Here is a 13,357-nt window from a genome sequence, read left to right on the forward strand (position 1 = left end):
TTTGCAGCACTTTTTCTGCATTAAGGATGGTCGACTGGCAGTCTCCTCCAAGTGATCACCACCCAAGACCCCAAGTATGGCATGAACTCCAGTAGTCGGGTAGGATTACTACTGCCCAACCATTAGGCTGACCCAACTAAAGTGATTCTCATAAGTGAGAGCTTGAGCCACAACAGTCAGATCCAGATATGAACTTTCCTAAAGTTCCAAGTTGTTTGGGTACACAGTTTTGGTTGATTCTGCTATAGAGACTGGCAACAAAGAAAGTTTATTTATTTATGCATAAATTCATTTTTTCTGAGGGGCTCATCTCCATAGGATCTGAGCACCTCACAAACATTAATGCACCAGATTCTAAAACCTCCCTCATGTTTAGGAGTACCTTACTCTTCCAACCTCCTTCGAAGACCTTCCTGTGACAGTGTGTCCTCTGTGAGGAAGGCTACACCGAGTTTCTTCCAGATTCTCTCCACACTGCTCCTTCTGTTGTTAGACAGATTGTGCAAGAGAGCTCCCAGCCACTGCTGGTATGGGATGAAAGACTCAAACTTAGATCCCTGTGTGGCTGGCCCGGAGTAGAACTTTTTAAATTGACCATTAGAGCTGGTTAAATAGTCCAATTAATGGACTGCTTTTCTACTAACAATTTATTTAATAAATACTGTTTTGAGCTATTCAGCCAGAACTACCTACATACTTACCTACCAAATAAAATAATCAATGAATAATGCAATGATTTAATCAAATAATTTATTTGACTAATTGTTTTTGGTCTTTTTATCAGTTCTTCTGAACATCCAGCGCAAAACTGCTGTTATGAAATGGAAGGAATACGTTTTTCATCTCATTCAGTATATGGTGAAACACACTCATACTGAGCTCAAACATAGTGAAACTCTATTTGCAATGGAAAAGAAACAGAACTCAGAGCTGGACACTCCCATTCCTTTGGGGTGTTCAAGTTACAGCTCCAAATCTGGACCAAATCTTCCAAATAGGATTCCGGTTTTATAAAGGCTCCAACAAAAAATTAATATTCAGCAACCTCAGACTTGGATATCTTTGAAATCCAGATACAGATTATCCAGCTGGAGTCCATCTCTAGTTCATAGGAAAGTGGAATGAAAGTCCCAAACTCTTTCAGTGTGTTGGAAATGCTGATTGTAGTTATGGTCATCATGAATCTCAGTAGGACTGTGCACATGAAAAAGCATTAGAGGATGAGGCCCATTAGCTTATAAGATCTTCAGGTTCAGGGACTGTCTTAATTTGTGTGTGTGGTATAGTGCTGAACATTTGTCAGCACTAAACATATTATCAATAATAATAAAAATATACTTGAAAATTAATTGTGAAGCATGTGCTTAAGTTCCATTGACTTCATTGAGGCTTAAACATGTATTTAAGTGTTTTAGCTGAATAAGGATGGACTTAAGCACATGCTTCAAGTTAAATGCATGCTTAAATGCTTTTTGATGAATTGAGGCCTTTACAACTATATGAGAGTTCCCACTGCATTAGAACTACTCCCGGGCTGAACTGCTGAAGAACTGAAGAAAAGAACTGAAAAGAAAAGAACCTAATATTTTAGGTTGCGAAACATGTTTTTAGTTCCCATTGCAAGTTCTGGAACATTTCAGAATTTAAGATAGAAAAAAGTTGATTTCTTAACATTTGAAATTTCAAATGTTTCCAAGAGAGAAGGGTTTGAGTTTTTTAATTTAGTGTAAAATATGTAACTAAGGTTCATCTTACAAATCATTAATGCATGTGAAAGACGACTTTTTTTCAGTGAAACTAGATATATGTATAACATGCTCCAGCAGCTTAATAACCACTTCCTTATAGTGTCAACCAAAGCAAGTTCTTCACACACCACTGCCATCTCAGAAGTTCAAGGCTGTGAGTGGAACTGTTCTTCTGTCTCACGCAAGCTGTCACAATGCCCCATACAAGTCCTAAAATATAGAAGGAATGAAAAGAAGGCAGCACAGACATTTTCTCTGAAACTCAAAAGATTAGTATAAGTGTGTGAGAGAAAGACAACATATTTTAAATGGTAGAAATAAATGTAATTTATTTATTCCATTTACAACATCAATATACAAAAATACGTTTAGTAAGCTATAAAGAAATTCTGAGTCAACTCAATGAGTCAGACCCCTATGCAGACCTGGTTTTCATGGCCCAGTTTTCAAAGCAGTCACATAGATGGTGCACCTGTGGGACTCCTCACATGAGCAAGGGTTTATTCGTTCAGACCCTTAGGGCAGGTCTACACTTACTTCCTGGTCCGGCCGTAAGCAATTGATCTTCTGGGATCGATCCCGGAAGTGCTCGCCGTCGACGCCGGTACTCCAGCTCGGCGAGAGGAGTACGCGGCATCGACGGGGGAGCCTGCCTGCCGCATCTGGACCCGCGGTAAGTTCGAACTAAGGTACTTCGAACTCAGCTACGTTATTAACGTAGCTGAATTTGCGTACCTTAGTTCGAAGTGGGGGGTTAGTGTGGACCAGGCCTAAGTTTGCTAAGTGTTATATCTGGTCTGCACTGTTAAAACTATGCTTAAATCTATTTCTGCTACCATGGTTTAACTGCCACTGTGGAAGGGTCATTGCATACAGAGGATTAGTCAATTTCTGACTTTGGAAATCCTTGTTACAAAGGGTATGTCTACACCCAGCCGCTAGTTCGGCAGCTGGGAATCAAAGTTCTGGGTTCGACTTATCGCGTCTTGTCTGGACGCGATAAGTTGAACCAGGAAGTGATCGCCGTAGACTGCGGTACTCCAGCTATACGAGAGGAGTACCGCGGCGTCGACGGGGGAGCCTGCCTGCCGCGTGTGGACCGAGGTAAGTTCGAACTAAGGTACTTCGAACTTCAGCTACGTTATTCACGTAGCTGAAGTTGCGTACCTTAGTTCGAATTGGGGGGTAAGTGTAGACCAGGCCAAAGAAAAATTGACTAGGCTAGCACCTTCTAGTCAGATTCTCCTTGAAGCTAGTTTAAGAGCTTGATGAAGAAAGAAACTGACCCATCCTAATCAGATTCCATGTACTGCAAGAGCAGACATCAGGGTATTGAACTGAACATAGAATTTGGTCCTAAGTTTTCCATATGGTTTGGACTGCAGAGAGAAGCAAACTGGAATGTTAGTCATTTTTCTTCACAGTCTGGTTAAAACCAAACAACAAGCATCACAGGAATAAATAAAACCTCCATGTACCATGATACTGTTCAGAAGAGAAATATGCTGTTGTTGAGCTGTGAGGTTATTGAAAGTTGTCAGTAGGTCAATATAATAATGGTTTACTTAAAACATAAATAAAATCTATACACCATCAGTTAAGCCACAGTAGTAAATGGAGTAATCCTAAATCAAACTGTATACATCATTTTCAAGAATGGATACTTATTTTTAAAACTTGTCCAGGCCAGAGTTGATGGAAGTGGAATATGGTCCTGCTTTTTTTCAGTTTAAACAGTAGAAGAAAATAAGTGATTATTTTAGTAGTTTTCAAAACCTTCTGTTACACAAGAATGGTTGCTTCTCTGGGAATCAGGAGATGACTACAAATTTTTTGTCTTTTATAGTTAATAATATAACAAAGCTTCCCACTTAACTTCTGCTTTGCCAGCTTGAAGGAATGGAACAATGACAAAGACTTTGAAAAAGAGAATCACAAAAAGTGGAAAAGGAGAGAAATGTGAGAGATGGAAGGAGACAGAAATAATGATGGAAGATGTGGGGGAGGAGGCGACACAAAGAAAGATTTATTCTCTTTGTTGGCTGCAACAGGAATTACCAGTAAATCATCACTCCAGCCAGTGCATTGAATTCTAAGATGCCTCTGAAGTGACCAGGGGAGAAGGTACCAAGTCCAATCCTCTCCTATGGCATCATTACAGCTGGATCTGGCCCTGTTATTAAGACTTTATTTATTACTAGATAAGGATATAGCTCTTACCAAGAGAGAGGGAGCTTATAAAACTTAAAACTAATAAGAAGTTAACTGGGTGTTTATTAAAGCTTTGGTCACCCTTGAAATCATGTTAAAAACCGATGAAGGTGTCTTTAAATTTAACTGTAAAAATAAGCAAACCTTCCCTGAACCAATCTTTTATATATTTTTGCTTAATATATGTTTGAAACAGAACAACTCACATGATACCTGGGTTGTGTTTGTATTGTAGAGGGACTGCTGCAATCTAACAATCTAACTCAAGTAGACCACAACAAGAACTCAAAATAGGGTTTACGTAGGACTTACATGCTGCATAGATCTTGTGCAGACTGGCCCTCTGCACAAGGATGGATTTTGTCAGTTATAGTACAGGCAGTAGCAAGGAGTGCACAGAATTTTGTGTGGTTTCAACAATGCTTTATTAAAGATAATGTGGAAAAGATACAGGAGGGTCAGAACTATTTCCAGGTGTAGAGAGTCGAAAAGTTAGCTCTTCAATACCTTACGGCATAGATTTTTACCCTTAATTAATATATTTCTTGATACTTCAAGTAAAATAGAATATAAGCTAAAGGTCAAACCCCTTATTCTTTTTTCTTCTTTATTTTTCTATTTTTATGTCCTGTTTAAGGCTATGCCTGATACATAGTGTTCTGTTTTTTCAGTTTTTAAATTTTTTTAAAAGGAGTTCAGTTTTTACTGATTTACACTCATTTATTAATCCACTCAAAAAAAAATTTGGTACTTATTTTTGTAAAACACTAATGCTTGTGGCCTACAGCTCTGAGATTAAAGCAGTTCCTCAGCATAAAACATAGAACACACACAGTAGAGGTTGGAAAATCAAACAGTATTAATATTGCACTATGATTGACTCACAAGGAGATGCTGTCCACCTATTTCTTTGCATCCATTTTGTGCAGTGCTGAATTTAAACAATCAATCCTCCACAGATAAAGATAAGGTAAAAAGGTAAACATGGGGTGAAAATGCAAACCAGTGCCTGAATACCAACAAGAAAATCGGTGCTTAGAAATTTTCAAGAAAAGTAAAGATGGGAGTGAAGAGGTTGCATTGCACTGCTAGTACTGCAGCATTGAGGTCAGTGCTCGCACTAACAGAATAAAGGAGCATGTTGAAAGCAAGTGACACAAGAAGCTTAAAGAAGAAAGTGAGCTTCGGGATAAACAGTCAATATCAGGAGCTTTCACCAGGGCTTTAATGAAAGAGAGGACACAGCATGATTGTGTCAATGAATTTGTGCATGCTCTTTGTTTTGCCAGATAACCACTGTTCATTGTAGAGTGGCAATTGGTGACTTTGTGCATCAATACTGTCCAGCATCAAAAACCCTTCCTAATGCAGGCAACCTGACTGGTAAGTATCTGAAAGAAAATGATAATGCTTTAGTATTTAAATTGATGGAAATTGTTGTCAGATGTTGGCTGCATGTGTGTTCTTTCTGCATTCTGCACTGGCTCTGGCCAGATAGCTCATACAGCAGGATCCAGTCGAACTTCCCAATAAGACCACAAGACTTGGTTTAGTAGCAAAGGCACCCAGACAGGTTTATTGTTGACAAAGCACGGTAATAGCATCTGGCAGACTCTACAGGGATACTAAGACATGTATGGATTCAGCTCAGTGAATGGCAGGACTTTCCAGTCCCCCCTCGGTTGGCCAAAGACACTCCCTCTGAGACCCCTCTTTATACACCTATACAAACAAGTTATGTATTATCCCTCTGACGTAGTTAGTTACCACCCCTTTACCTTGTACATTTTGGTTCGATCAATACATGTCTGTCCATCACACTGTCATCCTGACCCTATCTTTAGGAGGGGTCAACATGTTCCTGTTATCTTTGGGGAGTGTATTTTACCATATTTGGTATCAGGATGTTCTGGTACCACCCTTCTGGACTGTGTTTGAGTGAGTGTCCTGTGCCTAGTACTTCTCAAGAATGTGTGTGTTTTTGCAATACCAGCCCTGTTCCTGCCAGGTTCTGTGAGCTTGCATGCAGGCAGAGCCTGACTTCTGCTCGCAGCCTGACTTTTGCTAACTTTGCTTTATATTAGCAGGGCCTGACCCTACTTTAGTTCAGGCCTCAGGCCTCATACTGGGCCTCTTATACCAGGCCTCATGTCTCAGGCTCTCTCTTTCTACTATAGAAATGTGGTGTCTAGTTTGATTTTTGAGACCATACAAATATTGGCCTTTTGTTTTCATGTTTTTATTTCAATGCAAATAAACCAGCATTGTTTTGTGCTGACGTGACATTCATCCCCTCAGCTGACACATGTTTTGTCAATGCAGCAATAACTGACATGTTTGAGATATACCTACTAACTTGGGAAAATGTGGCCACAACTAACATTGATTCTGCTTCCTACATGACTAAGGGCATGTCTACACTACCCGCCAGATTGGCGGGTAGTGATCAATCTATCAGGGATCAATTTATCGCGTCTAGTGTAGACGTGATAAAATCGATCCCCGATCGCTCTGCCGTCAACCCTGGAACTCCACCACGGCGAGAGGCGGAAGCGGAGTCAATGGGGGAGCGGCAGCGGTCAACTCGCTGCCGTCCTCACGGCCAGGTAAGTCAACCTAAGATACGCCGACTTCAGCTACGCTATTTGCGTAGCTGAAGTTGCGTATCTTAGGTCGACCTCCCCCGTAGACCTAGCCTAAGTTTGCACGGGAGATTAAATTCAATCAGAAACCAGAGCTGCTATATATTACCTGTCCTTCTCATCTGATTAACGTTGTGATGTCAGTAATACTGCTACAGAAGAAATTAAAGACATGAAATCTTACATCGCTGGATTCAGGGCTATTTTTAAGCATTTGCATTTTTAAGGCAAACCTAGTGCAGAGCTGACTGCCAGTTACCAAAAGCTGCAGGAGAAACATATGGTGAGAAAACCAGCTGTTTCCAGAATCCTTCTGACCCCGGAACATGAGAAAACCCCCAAAAATATTCAAAACCTTCAACACAATGCTCAGCAAGAAATGGGAGACAATCATGGCCAGTAATCTGAACCCCGAAGTGTTTGATGCCAAAGATTCTTTTTGGAATGTCATCCAAGTGTTGCACCCCTTCCTCAAGGTGAATTTTGCAGCAGATTACTAGTGTTAGGCCAGTGTTTCAACTCTTTGCCACTAAAGATGAAATTTCAAATCTGAAAGGGGAATTTACTATTTACATGAACATGCCTAATCCTGACAATGTGAAACTGGATGAGCTAGTTTTTTGGAACAGTCAGCAAGACACATTTCCCAATTTCAGCAAAGTGGCACAGCGAGCTTTGAGTGCACCCCTGGATCTATTTCAAAGTTGGACTACCTCCAAGACAGCAAGAGGCTCAACATGAGTGAGGATACTTTGAAGAAAATTATGTGGGTGTATGCAAACCAGGATTTCTGGAAAAACTAACAGCTCTGAGAGAGACAAAAAATATCTTTGTATATAAAAAAAAATGTCAGTTTTACTGTAGTAAAATGTTTATTGTTAATTTCACACCCCCCCCCCACCCCTCCGATTTTCCCTTTTTTTTTTTTAACCTGATTTCATCCTGGGTTTAATGTTTGGAAAATAACCATTGAAAAATTCCCAGAATTTTTTTTTTACAAATAAAAACTGAAAATGTGGAACACTACTGATACAGCAAAGTGTATGCTTAACTTTCAGTATACACTTTACTCATCATGGAAGTCATTGAGACTTAAGTATCTGTTCAAAATGAAGCAGGTGTTTAAGTGCTATGCTGAATAGGAATGAACTTAAGCGCTTTGTTGCATTGGGTCCTAAATGTCCACTGTTCTCCAGCATTCTGTACACTCCCTAATCACAGAGGTTTCAGTTTTAATGGTGGCATTTTAAGCTTCATGGAACTTTGTAGGTTCTTAGTTCAGATGTGCTTACTTGCAAATGCAATGTGTCCGAGTAAAGTCCACTAGTCCAAGAACACACAATGAAATCATGAAGATACACTTTTGCTGGCCTTCTGATTTTGAGATAGGGCCGAGCTGTTCACCTGGACTTCAGCAGCAGGCAAAGTACAGTTCCAAAGAATTAGCTCACTGCTTTGTGCTCGGCTATTTCTTTCTCAGGCTTCACTTGAAACGAGAGGTAAGCTGTTTGCCTGGTGCTCTCTTCTTTAGTTGTTTTCTTAATAATTTATAATGCAGAGTTTTCTCTTAGATTTGACTAGGGCCAGTAACAGTTACTAATCTAGGAGTCAAATAACCCAGGGAGGAGGGGAAAATGTGACTATGGAAAAGACTTTATTTAACATATTGAATTCTGACTGCAAGAAACACCTTGTGGTTTTATTTAGGGAAAGCCTGGTTGAAGGGGAGCCCTTTTTGCTTTGTTTATTCAAGCCCCAAATCCACAGGTTGCTTTTCTTCACCTGACCTCAGCCTACCTGACATGTCCCTTGAAGCCACAGGTGGAAGTTTATACAAATTATAGTCCAAATGTGTTTAAGTGAGCTCTGGTGCCTGAAAATATTCTCAGCAGTTAGTACACCATGCTATCTAATACCGCTTCATGCATAGAGAGCAAGTGGAGCTGGTGTTTTGCATGTGCTAGCTCTTCCTTCTGTCCCCTAGTACCAGTACAGATCAGGTTCAGGGAATACCGAGCGTCAGATCTGATAAATGTGAGACATGCTTTTTAAATTTAAACTTTGTCATTACATTATTTTCTATCTGTTTTTATCACATGCAAAATTGTGTTATGTCGCATTGACTGGTATGGTGTAAAGGAACAAGATGAGCTGTATTCTAAGTGATGGGATACAGTACTACACATCATAAAAATGATCTGTTAGAAATGCAATGGGACACATTAAGAAAGCAGGGAGTGTGAGAAGTGAAAAGCCTGTCTTGGCATAGACTGGCTCTGTTGAAAGCAGGTGTTTCTGTTTCGCCTTCAAGAGTTTTTTCCTGCAAGTAAAAAATCATTTAATTTTAAATGTCAGCCTGTGTTATGTTTTTAGTGTGTATCTCTGCAGAGGGATTGACTCAGAAGAAAGATGAATTTGAAAAGTTCAGTGGGATTTATTCTGCTGTTACTCTTTAAATGTGCAATGTGGACAAGTGCTGAAGAAGCTGTGGTGCTTGCTAATGCCCACCTTCTCCCTCCAGGAGGCTACCAGAGATTGAGTAACAACAATGAGAAAGGTACTCAGCAAGAGAGGGAGTGGCGGGGATGTATGCACTATTTTACTTTATAGCCTTTACTATCTTTTTTTCTATGACACTCACTACCATAGTCTTTGAGTACTTCACAAACATTAATAGGCATCTGAAGGTCAAAGACTGTACTTAATAATAAATGTTCATAATACTAGTTAGAACTTCTATAATGCCTCTTATTCACAGATCTCGAAATATATTAAAAGTCTAAAACCACTTTACTTACAAAGGGTTTTAGTCCCTATCTTTTCCCAGAATGTGTTTTCTTCCAGACGCCTTCTTGGTGTTCAGTTCTTTAGTGTCCCTCTGGTCTGTTGATGGTCTCAACCCTGACAAGCTTCAGTATATTAATTGATCTTTCCCTGAGAAAAGGAAAGACCATAGATGTATGGTCAGTGCAAGGACTGTTAGGGACTTCTATGTGGACAGAAACATGGGGCCCAGATGCTGTGAATTATGTCATCCTCTCAGAACACTATTCAACAGCAGGTGGAGGACTCTGATAATCTGGAGATAGAGTTTACTGGAAGCCAGATTCTCCTTGTGGGAAAAAGGAAATGCTTTCTGGGAGAAGCCATCTTTGTGAAGTACTCATATTTTGGGTGCACAAAGCCATCCTTTTGTTTTGTTCTAGAGAGTTGGGCAAAAGGGGGTCTTTTCTGAACTCTCACTTTGAATATTTAGCTGTGGGCAGATTTTTCTTGTTTGATGTTTGATAAATCTTTGGAAAACATGGCTCACCTGAATTATCTCAGCATCTCAGGAATACAGTTCTCCTTTTCATAATAACCAATTAAGTTCTATACACCACACCCCAATTCCTATCAATCAGTCTGTCAAAACTCTACAGTAAGCACCAACTAAGGACTGAAAACCCCAGTTCTGTAGTAGTCCATTACTGGTGCTCTGTAGGTATTTTTCACAAACATTGTCAACGTATCTCACTGAATCTAATACAAATAGTATATAACGTAACTGAGTTCCTTTCAACTTTATTCATAGAATAATAGTATATCTGTGAAGTACTGTCTATTTTAGTTCATGTCTGAGTCACTGGTTAATGGAATAGATATTAAATAATATCCTTTCCTACAAAAAAGGAATTGCTGAGATTTATATGCATGCTTTTTAGCTAAAAAACCAGACATTATGGCTTAGTCTCAGAACTGCTTGAAATCAGCCTGAGTGTAACCAAAGGTTCATTTGTTGCCTTAACAGAGCCTTATCAGTAATTTACTTAAGACTTATTCACAAAGGATGAAATTCACCCCTCTGCAGCTGTCCAGCTCAAGGTCTATATGCCACTTTTATCCCACCTAAGCCCTTGGCAGCATACAAGTCCCGCTTCAGCCCATAGATTTTGATATTCACAGTGAAGTGAAAAGAAACATTTTTTCATCTGTTTTCCTGTTATTGGTGTTAAATATTTTGTTAGCTCCCCTCTGATCTGTATCTATAAAATACTGGGAACAAATGGCCACACCTTGATGTAGTTTCATGAATACAACACTAACTAAAATCAATTAACCAAAATCAGTGTCAAGATCTAGCCATTTATAAATGAAAAAATCTGTTTCCAAAGTGAATTTCTAGGTTTGCTACTTTGTTCTATATTTCTGCATTTGTGAAAGTTGTGCAAATATTCCCTTCATAAACCAACACTGGACATAATCATTAGAATTTAATATAAATGCTCTTTTTTGCCAATTCTACCTGTATTCCTATCAGTAAAATAGGATTGCATTCCTGCTATAGAGTTTGGGTACTGATTATATTATACAGGGGAGATTTTCAGAGACACAAAGGGTAGCTAAGTACCATACAGTCATTGAAAGACAATGGGAGTTGAGCAAGTAATTTCTTTTTTTGCCTTTGAAAATCTCCCTCACCATCTGACGGGCACATTCTGCCCTGACCATCTGCTGTGTGACTTCCATTGATTTTAGTGGGTGTCCCATGTATGGACTGAAGTCAGTATGTGACCATACTATGTCCTTGTCAAATACTGATAGGACAATAATTTATTCATTCTGAAGTTAAAAGTACAGAATTTTGAGAGGTTTAGAAGTTGAGCAGAGTAAAATGTTAAACATACTTTTCTTTTCCCCCCCATAGAATATGCAAGGGATTGTTATGAGATTTTTCAGCATTCTGAAGGAAGCGCCAAGGATGGTCTTTATGTCATTCAGCCAATGAAAGATCCTATTGTTGCTTACTGTAATATGCAAGATGGTGGGTGGACGGTAATTCAACATATTACAGCCAATAGCACTGTGGACTTTGATAGGCTATGGCATGACTACAAGTATGGATTTGGCTCAGTTCATGACAACTACTGGTTAGGGAATGAATATGTGTATCAGTTAACTAACACCTCAAGGCCATATACACTTAGGGTCAAACTCGTAGACCTAAATGCCGAAATCAAATGGGGAGAGTATGAACCATTCAAAATTGAAGATGAAGAGTCTCAATACAGGATCAGGCTTGGCCTATACAAAGGCAATGCTGCTGATGCCCTGACCCAGGATACAGAAGCTTATCTCCATGATAATCAGAAGTTCACTACAAAAGACAGAGATAATGATAACTATTTTCAGAATTGTGCCAAACTAGAGTACAATGGCATTCCAGGTGGAGGGTGGTGGTATGATTCTTGTGCCGGAGCAAATCTAAACCGCAGGAATGTTATATACTGGCAAAAAGACTGCAATAAGGAACATTTATGCAAGTTTGCCTGGATGATGGTCAAGCCCACTGATCATGGCCAGTGTCCTAACAAGGCTTGTCGTTGTGAAAAAGATGAATTGTAGATAATATTACTACATTATGAGGTGAGACAATAAAATCAACTTCTAAAAAATCTCTCTTCAAGTGTTTTCTTGATCTCCTGAGTGGATTCCATCAGTTCAATTTTTTTCTAGTCTATAGCATAATTACTTTCTGTGATTATTTCTTCTAATTTCAAAGTAAAGATGAGCTCACGCTACAAAATTCAGGGACAGACTTTGAACATTCCAAAGTTTTTTCCATGGTTTTGGTTCCACTTATAGCAGTGTTAAAGTCAGGTGACAATTTCAGATCTGGATCTGGATTCAGATTCTGAATCTCTCCCAAAGTTCAGGGACATTTAGAGCTGGGGGGGTTGGTACATTCCTCTCTCTAATTCAGACATCAGCTGATTTGATGTACTCATTTTGGACTCTTCTGGTACCAAATAATAAATGCACTAATAAGTATGAGCAACTATTTCAATTATCACCATTCAGGGCATAGAGAGGGAAGAATAAATGATAGATCTGTGTGATATCCTGCCTGAAGACAAAGACTCAGGTTTATTTAGTGTCTTGTTCATTTTATTAATAACCTTGAGGAGAGAAGTAAACATGCAGATTCATTAATTCACAGATAGCCTATGTGAATCCTAGATTCATTATGACTAGGTCTGTCAATTAATTGTAGTTAACTCACGCAATTAACTCAAAAAAATTAATCACGGTTAAAAAAATTAATTGTGATTAATCACACTTATAACAATAGAATACCAACTGAAATTTATTAAAGATTTTTGGATGTTTTTCTACATTTTCAATATTGATTTCAATTACAACACAGAATACAAAGTGCACAGTGCTCACTTTATATTATTTTTTATTACAAATATTTGCACTGTAAAAATGATAAACAAAAGAAATAGTATTTTTCAGTTCACCTCATACAAGTACTGAAGTGCAATCTCTTTATTGTGAAAGTATAGCCTACAAGTCCACTCAGTTCTACTTCTTATTCTGCCAGTCACTCAGAATACAAAGTGCACAGTGCTCACTTTATATTATTATTTTTTATTACAAATATATGCACTGTAAAAATGATAAAAGAAATAGTATCTTTCAATTCACCTCATAGAAGTACTGAAGTGCAATCTCTTTATTGTGAAAGCATAGCCTACAAGTCCACTCAGTCCTACTTCTTATTCTGCCAGTCACTCAGACAAACAAGGTTGGTTACAATTTGCAGAAGATAATGCTCCCTGCTTCTTAGTTACAATGTCACCTGAAAGTGAGAACAGGCATTTGCATGGCACTTTTGTAGCCAGCATTGCAAGGTATTTATGTGCAAGATATGCTAAACATTCATATGTGCCTTCATGCTTTGGCCACCATTCCAGAGGACATGCTTCCATG

At 38.9% G+C, this 13,357-nt stretch overlaps 1 protein-coding gene across 1 annotated transcript; it reads left to right on the forward strand.

The window, feature by feature from the left end:
• The first annotated feature begins 8,087 nt into the window (after positions 1-8,087).
• On the forward strand, positions 8,088-11,986 carry LOC112108078 (fibrinogen-like protein 1). The gene is made up of 3 exons (XM_024202063.1): positions 8,088-8,100; positions 8,975-9,158; positions 11,289-11,986. The coding sequence occupies exons 2-3, from the start codon at positions 9,011-9,013 to the stop codon at positions 11,984-11,986; spliced, it is 846 nt and encodes a 281-aa protein (XP_024057831.1). The 5' UTR covers positions 8,088-8,100; positions 8,975-9,010.
• The last annotated feature ends 1,371 nt before the right edge of the window (positions 11,987-13,357 follow it).

The sequence above is a fragment of the Terrapene carolina genome, unplaced genomic scaffold (assembly GCF_002925995.2).
Source record: "Terrapene carolina triunguis isolate 2854851 unplaced genomic scaffold, T_m_triunguis-2.0 Scaffold96, whole genome shotgun sequence".
Classification (NCBI taxonomy): Eukaryota; Metazoa; Chordata; order Testudines; family Emydidae; genus Terrapene; species Terrapene triunguis.